The sequence below is a fragment of the Nilaparvata lugens genome, chromosome X (genome assembly GCF_014356525.2).
Source record: "Nilaparvata lugens isolate BPH chromosome X, ASM1435652v1, whole genome shotgun sequence".
NCBI classification, from domain to species: Eukaryota; Metazoa; Arthropoda; class Insecta; order Hemiptera; family Delphacidae; genus Nilaparvata; species Nilaparvata lugens.
Window position 1 is genome coordinate 83083184 of NC_052518.1, and position 16247 is coordinate 83099430.

General features: G+C 30.8%; 1 protein-coding gene and 1 long non-coding RNA gene across 5 annotated transcripts in view; one reads left to right on the plus strand and one right to left on the minus strand.

Annotated features, from left to right (window-relative positions):
* LOC120354489 overlaps positions 1 to 16247 on the plus strand; it is an 85074-nt gene that overhangs the window by 11588 nt on the left and 57239 nt on the right. The gene's annotated exons all lie outside the window — the stretch shown is intronic.
* The window catches only part of LOC111045800 (phosphatidylinositol transfer protein alpha isoform), a 100597-nt gene continuing 84439 nt past the window's right edge, over positions 90 to 16247 (minus strand). For 2 of the 4 annotated variants that reach the window (XM_039441768.1, XM_039441767.1), the window contains 3 exons: positions 15650 to 15771; positions 10639 to 10729; positions 4030 to 5701 (listed from right to left, as the gene is read on the minus strand). In XM_039441768.1, coding sequence (XP_039297702.1) covers positions 5654 to 5701; positions 10639 to 10729; positions 15650 to 15771 — 261 coding nt within the window. In that variant the 3' untranslated portion in view covers positions 4030 to 5653. Of the gene's footprint in view, positions 5702 to 10638; positions 10730 to 15649; positions 15772 to 16247 lie in introns of all 4 variants that reach the window. The other 2 variants (XM_039441765.1, XM_039441766.1) reach the window with 2 other exon arrangements.

Genomic DNA, 16247 nt, shown 5'->3' on the forward strand with positions numbered 1-16247 from the left:
CTTGAAGGGTTGGAGCAATAGTATTCAATAATTATAAAATACGAGGTGAGATTCGTGGGACTTGAATAAAATTAAGATACAAAACAGCATTTCTTTGAACAACTCCAGACATTTTATTCATCAACTCTTCTATATTTTTTCTATAGAACACATCTGCTCCAAAACTACAATATATTATCTAAGATTCAAATACTTATAACGGTACATTATAGGTACTTCAATCATTGAATTCAATTTGTAAGCTGAATTCTAAAAATTAATATCTAAAGATTTTTTCCAAATAAATATGAAATGTTTCATCATTATTATTGAATTGGAATAACATATATATTTGATATATTTTACATTTAAAAAATTACTTTAGTAAAACCCAATATTTTATAATAATGCATTACCATTGAATAACAATAATAGGACTGTAAGAAAAGTTTCGTAACGTCAGGGCTTCTAAGTTAATTCTTTTTCAACAATATGTGTGATTAGCAACATTTTGAGCACATAGTTCCACTCATAATAATAGAAGTTAATGTTTGAGAAGTTATTTTTACAATAATTATTTCTGCAAACACTTTACTTTATTAGGAGTATGGCCACAATCACGCTTTTATCGTTTGAGGACAGTTTGAGCAATTTTGGTAAACAGGATATCACCAATCCATTTTTTACATGATATTGCTGGATCATGGTAAGAATGCACATACTACTGTGCATCTTTTATGAATACTGTACTCCTTTATACAAATATTTAGCCCATTCAATAACTAACCTTCTCTCCAATGCAAAAACATATTTGAAAGCTCTTCATTGAACAGCAGTAATTTTTTAGCGAAATCTACTACTGTTTATTCATTTCTTCGAAATTCCATGAGTTGTTAATGAGTTGACTCATAAAATTAAATTTTAAATTTCAAAGTTATTAGAGATGTAATATTATATTTTTACACAAATCAATGTAAATTACTTTGAAAACATAGGCTAATGAAACATAAATAAAGTGGGAACGTGTAAGAAGATATTGATTGTTCAGATATCACTACTAAAATATATTTAGCACTACATAAATGAGTGATATTTGAACATGACAATAATTACATTTTTATTTTTCAATGCTAAACATCATAGGCCTCACTATGGATTTTTGCCTGATATTATGCCATAATATTCAAGATTTTCATTACATGTTATTCTTTCATGGAATTATCAAGATACAGGATAGACTTACCAATTACATCATCAAAAAAGGTTCTAAAACAGTCAACTGAAGAACAAAAAAAACGTTTTTGCTTTTATTGCATGATACTTTAAAATTTGTATATGTTTTCAAGATCGCAAGCAAAACAAAAAGTCAACTTTGCAAGCATAACGTACCGTTAAGGAAACCCATCTACAAGAAGAAACAAAAAAACATATGGAAATAGTTAGAAGTTCAGATGATAAGCTGTGAAAATTTCGTCGAAAAATATGAATTTAATTGAAAAAATGAATCTTGTGAAGCCTTGGTAAAGCACAAGAGAGAAAGAATACTATGTTTGCGCAATGCCTAAGTTCGAGGCCATACGAGCGTTTTTTCAGACGTTTTTCAGCCGAGTCGGCAGGGCAGAAATCTGTCTGATGATTGGCTCATTCTCGATCAGCCAGTTTGCCGAATCAGTGGATTCCCGAATGCCAACACAATCAGCCGCCAATCAGAGTGCTTCCTGCCCTGTTGACTAGGCCAAACAAATGCTCATCAGGCATCGCCCGATTACTATAATCTAAAATCTATATGGTGAATAATATGCACATAGCACCTGGAAACCAATTATTTCATGAATTTTATAATCACAAAACTAAGACTAAAACGAATAATCAAAAATGAATAAATAAGCTCTTAAATGAGTTGAATAACTTAGTTGAAATCTTCAATTGAATATTCACTTACTCAAAAATCCTATTCAATTCAATTAAGAAATTGAAATTAGTTTAATTGGAATGAACGGATTCGTATTAATGAAAGTACTCATGAAATGAATGTAGTCTGTAGTACATAGAATAATATTTCAAACAGAACGTGATTTAACCTTATCGAAACTGGGAGCCAATCAGCTAGAAATAAGTACATATTTATTGAAATTATGATTGCTCTTTCTTTTCAAGATAACGTAGTTGAATTTTACGGAATAGCAAAATTTGACTACTCTCTAAACTTCAAATAAGAGCAGAAACACAACTTTGGAGACTGAACCACTAATAATAAAAAACAACAATATTATAGTTTTGATGCAGTAATTTGTTTTTGGTCTGACTAGTTGACTATTTACTTTAATTATTGAAGTTGTTGAAATTTATAAGAAATACTTGAGGAATAATTTTCTCAAGCTTTATTGAATACTATATTTCAACTATTGCGTAAGTGGTGCGTTAAAAGGATAATGTGCACAATTACGTTTCAAGGAAATATAAAAGAGCTCCAAAGAAAAGAACTCATCTTTTATGAAGGTTGACAACGAGGTTTGTCATGTTAATGAACTTAATAGTATTAAAATTATCAAAAAATATAATTATAGGAACTGTGGAAAGTACTTAGTAATTGATTTACTGTGAAAAACAAGAAAGGGTGCATTGGAGTGCAAAAATGAGAAACTACATTTTTTAAATGCGATAAAATGTAAGAAACAGAAAATATTAATGTTCTGAAAACTAAGCAAACACGTATATTCAAGTTACAAATGTCATTCACTACTATAATCGCTGTAATATAAATATTTCCATAGTATATATTTCAACCAAGCTACCACATTACAGAAATAATCTCTTCCTATTCTTAACACTCGAATATCATATATCACCAAACATAGAGTTACCAAAAACTTAATTCTGCAGTTTTGTCAATCCAATGTAAACGACATGACGTTCAAATTTGATCATTTATCAAGAACCATCAATAAACAAACACAATAAGTTTTCGAATAAAGTTAAGTGAAAAATAATTATTATATTCAACTGATATCGAAAATTGTCTACTCATAATTTAATAAGAAAATTTATATAAGCAACTAATAGGAGGTAACTCTTGAATAACTTCCATTTTTGTTGCGTTTTATCGATTAGAACTTTAAATTGGCTGTGGCAGATGCTCAAAATAGGGATAAACGTTGAATAAATTGCTTGAATACGACTTTTTTCCACAAAAGTATTCACATCATACCCTCTCGACTATGATTTTTCTGAGTAAAAATTTCTTAGTCAAAGTTTTGCAGTGGTAGAAACTTTAGTTGTTAATTATAACTCTGTTGAAGCGGTATTGAGAACTGAGAAGTATATTGCTCCCTTTAAAATTAAAAAAAAACTTGAAAACCCTTTATAAATAATCTCAAAACATTTTTTAGTAATAAAAATGAAATAAATATAAAAATCAATAATAAACAAGAGGACTATAGAAAAGTGAGAATGAAGTTTATCAATATTGAGTTTAGAGAGCAAAGAATTGTCAATTTTACAGGGAGAGTGGACGGTAGCATTTAGAATAATTTATTGTGATTCTTAGTAAGTTACATGCAAAAGTGCAATAACTAAATAAATAAAAATGAACTAAGGGAGAAACTTTTCAGAATTTGAAAGAGATTAGATGAGATCTAACAAAAAAGGTTGGATAAAAACGAATGTGATCAACTAAAAAAGAAAGCTATTGAGAGTAGGCTACTGGTAATCTACAGCTTATATGGCCGGCCTCTACTACTGCAAAGCTCCTGGTATCCAACTCCCCCACCTAAAACTCTTCAATTGAAGTAAATATTTTTGCAACAATCTATTGAAAATTATGATGCAATATTTACAATCAACTTTTTTCAATCTATGTTTTATTATAATTATTAGGCTTGTACAATGACTAGCCTCTATCACCTCTTTTGTAAATAGAATAAGCAGCTACAACATGTTTCGACAACGTACTGGTCTATATTCTATCATTACACAGAGCAATGTTTTATAGATATTCATAGTTAATTCTTTACTATTATCCATACAATATTATTATTATCAGTTCATAGATTTTCAAACAGTAGAAACAATTTTATTGTCAATTCTATAAATTACAGAGAAAACGTCAAGGTACTGTAATTTGGCTAGGACTTATTACAGTTCTTTAAATCGTGTAATAACTCTCCTTTAATGAGTAACTTATCATGGATACTATTAGCCTATCAAGTAATATGAAATAATACGCAATTGCGATAAGTGAAAACTACTTCAAGTGGACAGAGTCTCTGAAACAAGTAATATTTACTGTAGATTCTTAAACTATCAACATGTTTAACACTTTAAATAGTAAATTTACAATTATTTCCCAACAATATTTAAATAACTATTTGATTTGAGACACATACTAACATTTTATAGTTATATTATAGTGAAAAAATACGACTTGACTGACTTTAATGAAAAACATTCAACTTGAAAAATGAAAGCTTTCACTTGAAAAAATGAAAGGTTTCAATTGAATATCGAAATTACAATATAGGAGTAATTCGATTTAACTACTGATTATAGTTACATAGTAAGATAACGTCAATTTATATCTTTGCTACTTGATGGTTCCGATTAGCATGAAAAATATCTGAGCAAAATAATCAGAAACAATCAAAGCTCTCTAAACTAATAGGAAGCACACTGTAACGAATCACACTTCAAAGCTAAGTCACTTAACAACAAAATATTAATACTTACAGACACAAATTACGAAGTAGAAATGCTTCCTAATTGGAAACGTTTAAAACAAGATAAAGGAATAATTGCTTAGCTTCAGATATACAGTCTTGCTTCAATCTACAACACCACTGTAATTCATTGAAGACGATAGCACATATCTCACCTTTCCAAATACCAAATTATAAAATATTATTTTGAAAAAATTGTTCGTAATTGTAAACACAAAACACCTGATCCAACACTAAGAGATGGAGGGTTTTAAACTCAAATATTGCAGATTATTACTAAATATTGACGATACATTTATATAAAATAGGTAAATTATTGAACGAAAAATAAATTTTGGAAGCAGTGGCAGAATTATAGTAAATACTGAGAGAATATTAATAGCAATATTACTAATCTACTTGGAATCATTGTAATTAGAAAATACAAATATTTTAACAAAAAATAACCTAAATAAATTACCACAGAAAGGAATGGATTGTTGTCGAATATGTGAATATCATAGAAATAAAAAATATAACGCAAAGCTATGCTAAAAAATTAAAGTTAATAAAGTTAGCTGAAGTTTTCATTCGCATTAGTCAACAAATAAATTATCACAAACAGCTGGAGCACAATATTATTACTAACATAAAAATAAGATTTTAAAATAAAAATAAACTGTATTAAACTCCTTACGACTTTGATGGGACTCACTTTTGTCCCATTCAAGTCAAAACCTGATATTTTGTATCATAATCAAGCGAAGAAACAAAAATATATCAAGCGGTTGTTTCATCATTGATCATGTGCTCTTTATAAATTCCTTGTATTATATTTACAATTATTGGTAACAGAACCCAAAAATAAAAAAACTATAAACTTATTAATAATCCAACAAAAATTAATGGAGCAACAACGTATGAGTTCAAAAAACGTACAAATTAAACGAGAAAAATGATGCAATAAAGAATGTGTCGCTTCAATCTCCATCAGCTTTCATTCCACGGACTTGACCAACGTTGCGTTGCTGCAATCCAAACAAGAACACAATTTAGCACTGAGAACAATATAAACAATAAATTCATAAAAATAATTAATATTGCAGTCAGGGAATAACAAAACTTGAAAAAGTTAGATATTGCCCATTCACATGTCTCTTTTGAGATGACCACAAATTGTAACCGCACACATGATCACCTGGTTCTGATTGTAATATTCAAAGTATATTGCAAAACTGGATTTTTGAGACAGTATTTGGTGAGATGTGGAGGTATTAATTTATTCATAACGAGAAGGTATTAGCCGTTCCCCACAAGGATATGTTGAAAGCAAAAATAGATTGAATTCAGTTTTATAGTGTCATGCTGATATTAACAGTATTAACAACTACTGTCATAATTTACAATAGATGATCTATTTGAATGGGCTTTTATTTTACGTGAACTTTGTATCAAGAATTAAGTTTGTTCCAATAATCAAAATTATAATTCCAATAATCAAAATTATAATTAATTTATAATTAAAAGTGAAAATAGGCTTATAACCATCTCGATAAATCAAGAATCTTCATGCAAAGTTTCAAGTTAATTAGTTCAGTAGTGATGATGTGTCAAACATGTATTTCGTATCCCGTTCGTGTAGACGAACTAAGACGTGCAGTTTAGGTCATTTGAGGTTTCATTTTATATAGAAGATGGAATCTATACTATCTGATCTAAATAATCTGATATAGATGGTAAACAACATTTCTAAGTCACACTGAAGATGACTCCATAGGTATTGAAACATGATTGTGTTTTTCTCCAAATATATTGGTGATATTTGACTACATCTTTGTGCTTTTATTCTGTATAGATTTATTTTTTCGCTAGAGGGATAATAGAAAACTAGCTGTGAAATGAAAGAGTGAATTCATTAATTAATAAATGATCCAAAGAATAGATATTCTAAAATACGAGGGAAAGCTGATAAGTCAAATCGAAGCAAATAACAAAATCGGAAAGATATAAATTTAAGCACAAGTCTTTGGCTTCAGAACTATGTATTTTATCTTTCAATGCAGAAGTAATGGAACTGATTTTTTTAGTAGGACTGAACACTCAAAACTAGGAAGATGACTAGGGTAGCCAGAGTCGTGGCTGGAGACCCTTTTCATTGATTGAACAAAGCAAATGTAAACTGACGATTTTCGTAACATCTGGTCAAACTACAACACGCTCTCCCAGCAAGGTTGCTATGAGTTGTGATAAGTAGAAATGTTTTGTTTGGGTGCCAAGTATTGTTAGTGAAGGCCGCCAAATTAGTTTGTTGTGGTCCTTTAACAAGCCTTCATCTGCATGCGATTGATCACTGAAAGTTTTGAAGTTGGAAGGAACTTTCTTGGCTGTCTACTTCTCGCCCCGGACCGATGTTCCTTTTCTATTCTATGTTCTTTTTCGGATATTGTGCACGTTGAGAAATAAATAATGATAGAGTTAAACGAGTTGGTCCCACTTCTACCTACTCACTTTCACTAAGGGCAAAGGCAAGGGGCCTCTTTCTAGCTGTAACCATGGAGGAGAATATACAATAGCCTTCTATATTATTATAAGACCATTACCTACATACTTATAAGACTATATCTACCATTATTATAAGACCATTACTATATAAGACCAGAGGCTTCTAAGATTATTCACTCCAAATCTGTTGAGCAAGTGGAACAATAAGGAAAGAAGATTTGAGTAGTCAGCACGGGTAAAAAAGACTGTTGAGACTAAGGAAACTAGCAGGTAGAATCAGGTATTTCTAACAGTTGGATAAATAAATAAATAAATTCGTATGGCTTTTGTTGGTGGGGAGTTCCCTTTCGGGAATGTTCCACCGCCTGAATATATAATTTAAGCCGTCAATGGGCCTTACGACTGTCATACTTCAGCCGGGACCGACAGTTTAACGTGCCCATCCGATAACACGGGAGTGATCTGGTTAAAAAACTTTTGGTAATGAGAGGGGTTCGAACCCGGGATCTCTATGCTGCTACGCAAGCACTCTATCCACTAGACCACGGATCACTCCAACAGTTGGATGAATATTAGTGACTCAGAGAGATAACCATTATACTTCTTAGTAATTGTAGAAAAATTTCGTTATCAAATTGATTAGTAGAAGAAAATTTGTTGAAAGTTTATATTGGGATAGTGTTTGGATGAAAAATGGGCTAATGCTGAAAATTTTAGTAGAGAAGACTGATGACAACTTTACTTTTGTTATGAAGTAGGCTAATATAGTATTGGCTCTGTGATTGCTAAGATAAGATTGATAAGATTGTGATATTGCTCTGTGATCAGATAAGATAAGATTCACGCGCCTGCAACTCCCTTTGGGAGGGTGACCACCTGTAGAGTGGACACCCTCCTCTAAATATCATCTAAATTGGTTCCCGGTGGTTCGGAGCCCGCCTAAAGCTGTGGGTGTACTTAACTTTCATCATCCATCTTATTACCCACGCACAGGCCTGGAGCTCATGTGGGCATCACCTACATGTGAGCTTCATCTGCAGCTTGAAGATATCGGGAGTTCCATCTCAGGAAAAAGGATCAGATAAGCACAACATTTTATTAAGCAATAATATTACAACTCTTATCTTGGATTTCATAAGCATAGAAATGTAAGCCTTGACTCTATTTTCAGGAAATTTCAATTCATTCAGTCTAAAGTGAATTATTCAGTTAAAAGTAAATAATCAGTTTAAAGTAAATTTTAATTCATTCAGTCCTACTGCTGGATCACATGACAATTATTCAAGTGGATTGGGCAACCTTAAACCAAATATTCAGTGCTGAACAGGGTTTAAGCACAGGGAGTTATTGATTTCAGCAAAGTCAAAAAGCTCAAAAGTAAACCCAAATAATATGACAGAGAATTCATATTTTCAATTAAAGGATCAATAAAATCAAGGACTGGAATAAAATAAACATAATTGAATTTGATACTAGTTTATATGCTGGTTAGTATCGATTGATTATTCATAAATGATTTAGTATTTGGACTGCAAAATTTTATTGAGCTATTCATGTAGAATTGAATTATATTCAATAATGATAAAAATGAATCATGTATACATATATAATTCAACTTGAATGATCCAATTTTCAAAAAATGGGCATTCCGAAAACTAAATCATATGGATAATTAATCATATGAACATGAACTAGTTCATATCAATTCAATTTTGTTTAGTCTATTTCATTCCCACTTGAAAATGGCTATTAATACTTGAAAAATGTTGTGATTGATAAATATATGAAAAAGGGTACTTGATAATTTCCATTCCATTCTAAAATATTTCAGTTTGTAGTATTTGTGTATTTTGAGCAAATCGTCGTATTGCAAGCAAAAGTCACTAACTCAAACAATTTCGATACAATCATATCAAAAGATGCAGAAATGCTTTCCAATGGCAAAACCCACCAAGTGGTATGACGTTTGATAGAGACGTTATTAAAATTTTTCATGAACCATTTTGTTGAATATATTTGTTACAGATATTTGTCACTGGATAACTTGTTAGTTAAAGCATTATTAGAAATAGAACACTCTCATTGTTAATAACAAGCAAAAGTCATCAAATGTAATGTTGATGATTTTTGTGTTTGTATAGAGTGACGTGGAAACCATCATAATGTGTGTAGCAAAGTGTCACTAAATTAGATTAGTGAGTTTTGATGTACATACAGACTTGGTGAAAACTGGAAACACCTTGATATTTCTTTTACAAAGATAATTTGACAGTAGGTTTTGTTAGGGATCTTATTCGGATTGAAAAACTACAGAAGGGTAGTCTAAATAAGGTAGATCCTTCTGTCGTTTCAAAATTTTCGTTTGCCATCTTGGATTAGCCATTTTGTTTCCAACTTCATTTTTTTAAAAGGGAAGGTGGTCATACATGCCCGGTCATAGGATCATACATACTCAGCCCGGTCATACATGATTTCGATACAAAATTTCAAGAGAAAATGAATAGCGAAAACTGCTCATCGATATCTCCATATACAATTCATTCAAATATACAAAACCATTTTAAATCATACAAAAATGAGTGTTAGTTGACAATAATAGTAAGTAACATCTACTCACATCTTCAACACTTTAAACAAAAAAGCTTGATTTGTCAGAAATTTAATGCAGCTCATATTTTAATTTTTGTATGATTTATTGAAAAAGTTTGATTTGTCAGAAATTTAATGCAGCTCATATTTTAATTTTTGTATGATTTATTGAAAAAGTTTGATTTGTCAGATTTTTAATGCAACTAATTTCTTAGTTTTTATATGATTTATTAGTATCTTTGAATGTGAATAATTTTGAAACGGTTTGAGATATCGTTTTGCGGTTTTCTGTAAAAATCTAGGTGGATTCAAAAATACGGATCCAAGATGGCGGACAAAAATTTTTAAACGACAGAAGAGTAGTTTTTCAATTCGTATAGGATCCCAACTGTCAAATTATCCTTGTAAAAGAAATATTAGACTATTTCCAATATGTTCACCAACTCTGTATAGTGAAATTTGTCTATTTGACTAAATTTGACTTCTATTTCGAACATTTCAATATAAATTATGCCACATCATAAGTGTACAACATCTTTTAAAATTTACTTTTATGAAATAAAATATTATTGTATTCTATGAGTAGGTACGTGATGTTATTTTCTAAATAAACATTATAATTTTCATTCTGATCCTACAGTTTCCTTTATTTTTGTTGATTGATTTCCTAGAAGCCATTCTAAATTGACCGAAAATGATATTTTCCAAAAAAAAACTATTTTTTGAAGTAAGTAGCTTTTGCTTGTTCTACGACAAAATAGAACTTGATGTGATTTCGTGACATTGCTCAAAATGAATAATGGAATACACAGCCTTGTTGTTTTCAGGTTACATTATCTCGAAAAAATCTAAAATAAAATTATTTCAAACATACCTTATCCAACTCTTCTTTTGTTTTCTCTTCGATTTCACGGATATCCTCCATGGTCAATCCATGCCAACGGTCCATCCAACAAAATACTTGCCTGAAAATAGATTTGAAAAATGAATTCGATAGACCCAGAAAAAGAATGAAAATCGCAATGATTTCATTAATTTATCAATCTTTGATTCCATCACGGACTGCGGTTATTAATTCACTTGAAATATTATGGATTAAAGACTCGCAATGCATTGATGAATTAAACTTTTGCGATTAAAAGCTAATTACTTTGACTACGTTGTTGTCAGAAGTAACAACAAAGTAAGAAAGTTGTAAGTTTGAGATTGATTCTGTCAAGCTGAGGCCAGGGACAGGGTGGTTTCATCGTTGAAAGATTGTTATGATGATGTTGGCTGTTGGCTCTTCTTACCTCCTTGTCAGAAATAGTTTCGCCGTGCCGACTCGGCTGACATGCCGACTGGCACACGACATGACACGCCGTGCCGACTCTAAGGTGCAAAGGCGGAGATCACATGACAATACCCATTTTCAGTTCAAAGGTGGAGAGCAGTTGGTGCATACTTTTTCCATCTCAACCACATGTGAGGTGGATGTGCTTTTAAATGGTCCATCAAGTGTCAAGCACACAGTTATATTGATTTTGAGACAAAATCAAAATAACTGAAAATAAAAACGCACATACACAATTTTTGCACATTTTACAATCACCATTCCCATCACTCTTTTGATTTCTGTTTTCTATTTTTTTTTAAATATTTTATCAACCAGATAATATTTTATTTACTGCCCTCTTTCTACACTGTTACTTTGTGTCATAGCCCCCTATTTTCTCCTTTATTGTCATAGTTCTTTGTGGCATTTATCATCATCATTTTCTCTTTCACTTATCTCTACTTTTCAATATCATTTTAAAGAGAATATTAATTGTACTTTGGCATTGTATATTCTAATTTCAATTCAATTATACCTCTAATTGGAGCGTTTTTGGGTTTTTACCTGTTGCTTCCATTGTAAAATTATAAATAAATAAGTTAGTAACTTTCAATCACAAAAGTTTAAAAATATATACTGCCAGTCTTTAATTGATCAAATTTGAAGTGATTTCACTAATTTGATTGTCAAGAGAAATGTTTTATTCTAGTTGAAGCATTTTTCGTATATTGTGATGAGTCAATGTTCGCCCACTTAACATTACAATAAACAAAGCATCCTGATCCTCTCAACTCGTCTTTTGATACCACTGTACCACACTGAACACATAATATTGTTCTTGACATTTTCATAATTATTACTGCGAATATTGCCGACAATTATTCGATTGCATTACAAGAGAGGAATGAGGTTTATTCAACTAGGCTACACTCGTGGCTCGTGGCAAATTGACGGCAATTATTGCCTGATTAGTCAGCAGCTACGAATCAACAACTGATACTGTAATACGGGTAGGGTTGTTAAGGTAAGATTATTAGGCGCAACATGGGATATTTGGAACGTGGGATGTTTGTACCTTGTTTGATACAGTATACCTCAAGAAACTTGAAAACTGAAACCAATATTGAGAGCTTCTAATTGTCCAATTCGATCATTTTCAGGAGTAATTATTAAGATTCATACAATAATTCAATAGTTATGATAGTAATATAATATAAATGCTATTGATACTATTTACTTATATGCACATTCAATCGTAACACACAGATGAAAAAATAAGTACGAAACCCAGTCAGTGATATCGGACTGAAGGTTGTAACACCCAAGACCACTGGACGACAAAAAAGTTAGACTAGTACCACCAATGACTAGAGGGAGGGTGGGCTTCAATTTGAAATTATATACAGTATTTATAAATAATATATTTGAAATTATAATTTTAAGTTTTTATTTGATCTTGAAATCATAGAAATGCTTTTATGGAGAATATACGTCAAAATGTGTTATTTTACGCATACATTATTTTTCAACAAAGACAAGGATGATATTAATGTTTCATTTTCCATGTTTTAAGTGGAGAAATATATTTTTATAGTTCAATATTTAGGGGAAACATTGAAAAAAATATATTTTGCATTTTGTTAATAATTTTGATTAAAAAATGGTATATTGCAGATCTGCAACACCATGCACTTCAAGTTTGTGACCAATATCAAATTTTGTTGTAGATGCAAGAAATAACAAAGTACAAGGAATCATATTTATTATTACTGTCGTCCTAAATCATTCCAAATGGCAATCACTGAAAAGTTAAGGATTGAAGAAAATGATTAATTTGAGCTGTTATTCTCAATCAAAAATTTATTTCCAACTTGACCTTAATCAGGTTTTTAACATACATTTATACATCAAATAAATTTGAAATTGCATACAGGCCATTCATCAAATAATCGTTCTGTGTTTGTTCTTATCAACATATTGGTAAAAATATTCCCAAAAGTAATTTTGATTATAAATATTATGTTCATAATATTCCTAAGCCGAATACAAATTTCAAATTTGTGCATTTCAAGGTGGAAGAGGTCTTTGAAACTATGAATAAAATGAGTAATAGTAATTGTCTGGATATTGTAGGATTAAATTCTCTGATAGTTAAATTAGCAGCTCCTAATATATCAGAAGTGTTGACTTCCATATTATTAACAGGTGCCTTGACTTGGGAATATTTCCTGATGAGTTCAAAAGAGTTAAGGTGATACCAGTTCCCAAAAAAGGAGATAAATCAAACATAGATAACTACAGGCCGATATGTTTAATTTATGTATTATCGAAAATTTTTGAGAAGCTTCTTCACTCGCAATTAGTCAACTATTTTGAAAATAACAGCTTGCTTTCAACCAATATGGTTTTAGAAAGAACCATAGTACTGGTGATAATGTTCTTAGACTTGTGAAGGAAGTTATTCAGGACCTGGGAAATCATAAGAATGTACATTTTAGAAGTTTTGATATGTCTCGTGCATTTTATACTGTCAATCATAGCACATTATGTGAAAAACTGTTTCATTATGGCCTAGAACAATCTGCAGTAGATCTAATTTCTTCTTACTTATCAAATAGAGTGCAATTCATTAACAAGAATGGGGAGTATTCCAGAGGTGAAATTGTTAAGTGCGGTGTACCACAAGGTTCTATCTTAGGACCACTCTTATTTATAATTTATATCAATGATTTGCCTAGTTCGATAAATCTATGTAATAGAAATGGCCTTTCTTATTTGTATGCAGATGATTAAGGACTTAAAGTAGATGATAAGAGCAAGGAAAATTTACAGGTAATGCTCACTGAAAATACCTCATTGATAAATGATTGGTGTGCGGCTAATAATTTGAGCTTGAACGTTGACAAAACAATTGACATGAAATTTAGCTTTGATAGGAGTACAACAGAAATAACATCTAAGAAATTTCTAGGAATGATGCTGGACACAAATTTAACATGGAATGAACATGTTAGGCACATTTCAAAAAGAATTAACAAAGGCATCTATCTTCTTCGGAGACTGAGCCAAATTGTAGATACCTCAGTATTAATGAATGTGTACTTTGCGCATATTCATAGCCATCTAATTTATGGCATTCAACTATAGGGAAATTCCTCATCCTCCCATGTCTTGTTCAAGCTTAAAAAAAAAAAAAAGGCCTTGAGAATAATATGTAAGAAGGCCCCTCTCACACCATGCAGAGATTTATTTATTAGTATGGGACTGTTGACAGTGCCATCATTGTATATACTGGCATGCCTAACATCAATGAAGAAAACTATTAGTGAATATGTGTTGAACAGTAATGTACATAGTTATGGAACTAGGCATAGAAATAATATTAGAGTTGATTATTGTCAGTATGCAGGATCGCAAAAGAATTGGCAATACATGTCTATTAAACTTTTTAATGCTCTCCCTAATGAGATAAGAGAGATTGACTGTGTGAGTTTTAAACGATTTTTAAAGAATTTGCTGGTTGGAAAATGTTTATATAAGGTAGAAGAGTTTTTCGAAATTCAATTTTGGAAGTTATTTGAGTAAATGTTTGTTTTTGGACTTGAGAGTGCTAGACAATCGAATTTAAAAATAAAATAGATTAAAATAATATAAATGAAATGTGATGTATATATATATATATATATATATTATATATATATATATATATATATATATATATATATATGTGTGTGTGTGTGTGTGTGTATGTGTATATATATTTATATATGATGTGATATTAGACTACTGTAAGTTTGAACTGACGTTATGACATTTTCATGTTTTTGACAATAAATTTTCTTATTTATTTATATTATATATTAATATTGCACGTCTATTATCACTTAAGATGATATCAGACTAGTAAATGAGAATAAAAAGTGCTCCAATTGCAACAAAATTCCAATGTTTTCATGGAATTTCGACAGTTACATACAAAAATGGAAAATAAGTACAAATTATCCCGAGATTATCGTCCACAGAGTGCTGTTGAACGGCTCTGAAAACCAAAATGCAAAATGAGAATTTTAGTTGTTCAGTTTACCCCACGCTGTAAATGAATCGAGAATGTTATATTATGGTAGAAGGACGAGAAGCGTTTTATGGCAATAAGTTATTGGAAACTAATTAGTTTCCTTATATTTTTAACGTTCAGTAGGCCTACTCACACAACTTGTCAAGCGATCACTTTCAAAGTGAGGAGCACAACAAATATTTGTCTGTTAGAGTGATTGAGCTTTGATTCAATACCATTTGCGAGTTAAATTGTGAAATTTTCAGAGAATTGAGACCGATTTCATCATTAGTCGCCGCAAATTTCAACAACATGAAAGGATTGACAGCTACTCGATGTTTACACATAGCAAACCATTCGCTTCTCCCTTGTTTCCTGAATTTAATCAATTCAATGGCTTTAATTACCTATTCAACAACAAACATTACTCTCAAAGTTTTGATTGTACATTCAAGAGATCATCAACGAATTTTGAAATTCAGGGATAAATTCAAAGATATTTGAAATCCGACTCACCTATGAAAAGTTGTGAAAAGTCGTCGTTCAGACTTTTGGATGAAATTCTCAACCCTAGTCTGCAGTCCAAACCATTTGAATTCAACAGTCACAAGTTTGTAGCATGTCATCACAGGATCAACCTTCACAAGTTGTCAAAAATACATTTAATAAGTGAATAGATAACTTAATAAAAACTGATAAAATACAAAATACATAATACCAACGGAAAACAATAATGGCAGTAGAAAATACTTTAATAATATATGGAAAGTCATGTGGATTAGATTCAATTACTATAACTAATATTACGATATTACCCATATCAGGTTCTCAAATTGAGACAATAGCATTTTATTGAAGAAGAACACTAATTTCTTTCAAGTGAGTGTTAGTTGCAGTTACAGGATTATATTATAAAATATGAATCCGGAATTTCACATAAAAGTCAAATTAAGTTTTTCAATTAAGATTCAACAGTTACTATTAGGTTGAACTCTAGGGAAAAATCCAATCTTCCTATTTCTAAGAGTTTCTGAGCCCAAGTGCCACAGTAGAAAAATAAAAAAGAAGGTATTTTAGTCTATGTATTGCAAATGCAAGTACAAATTTTAAAACT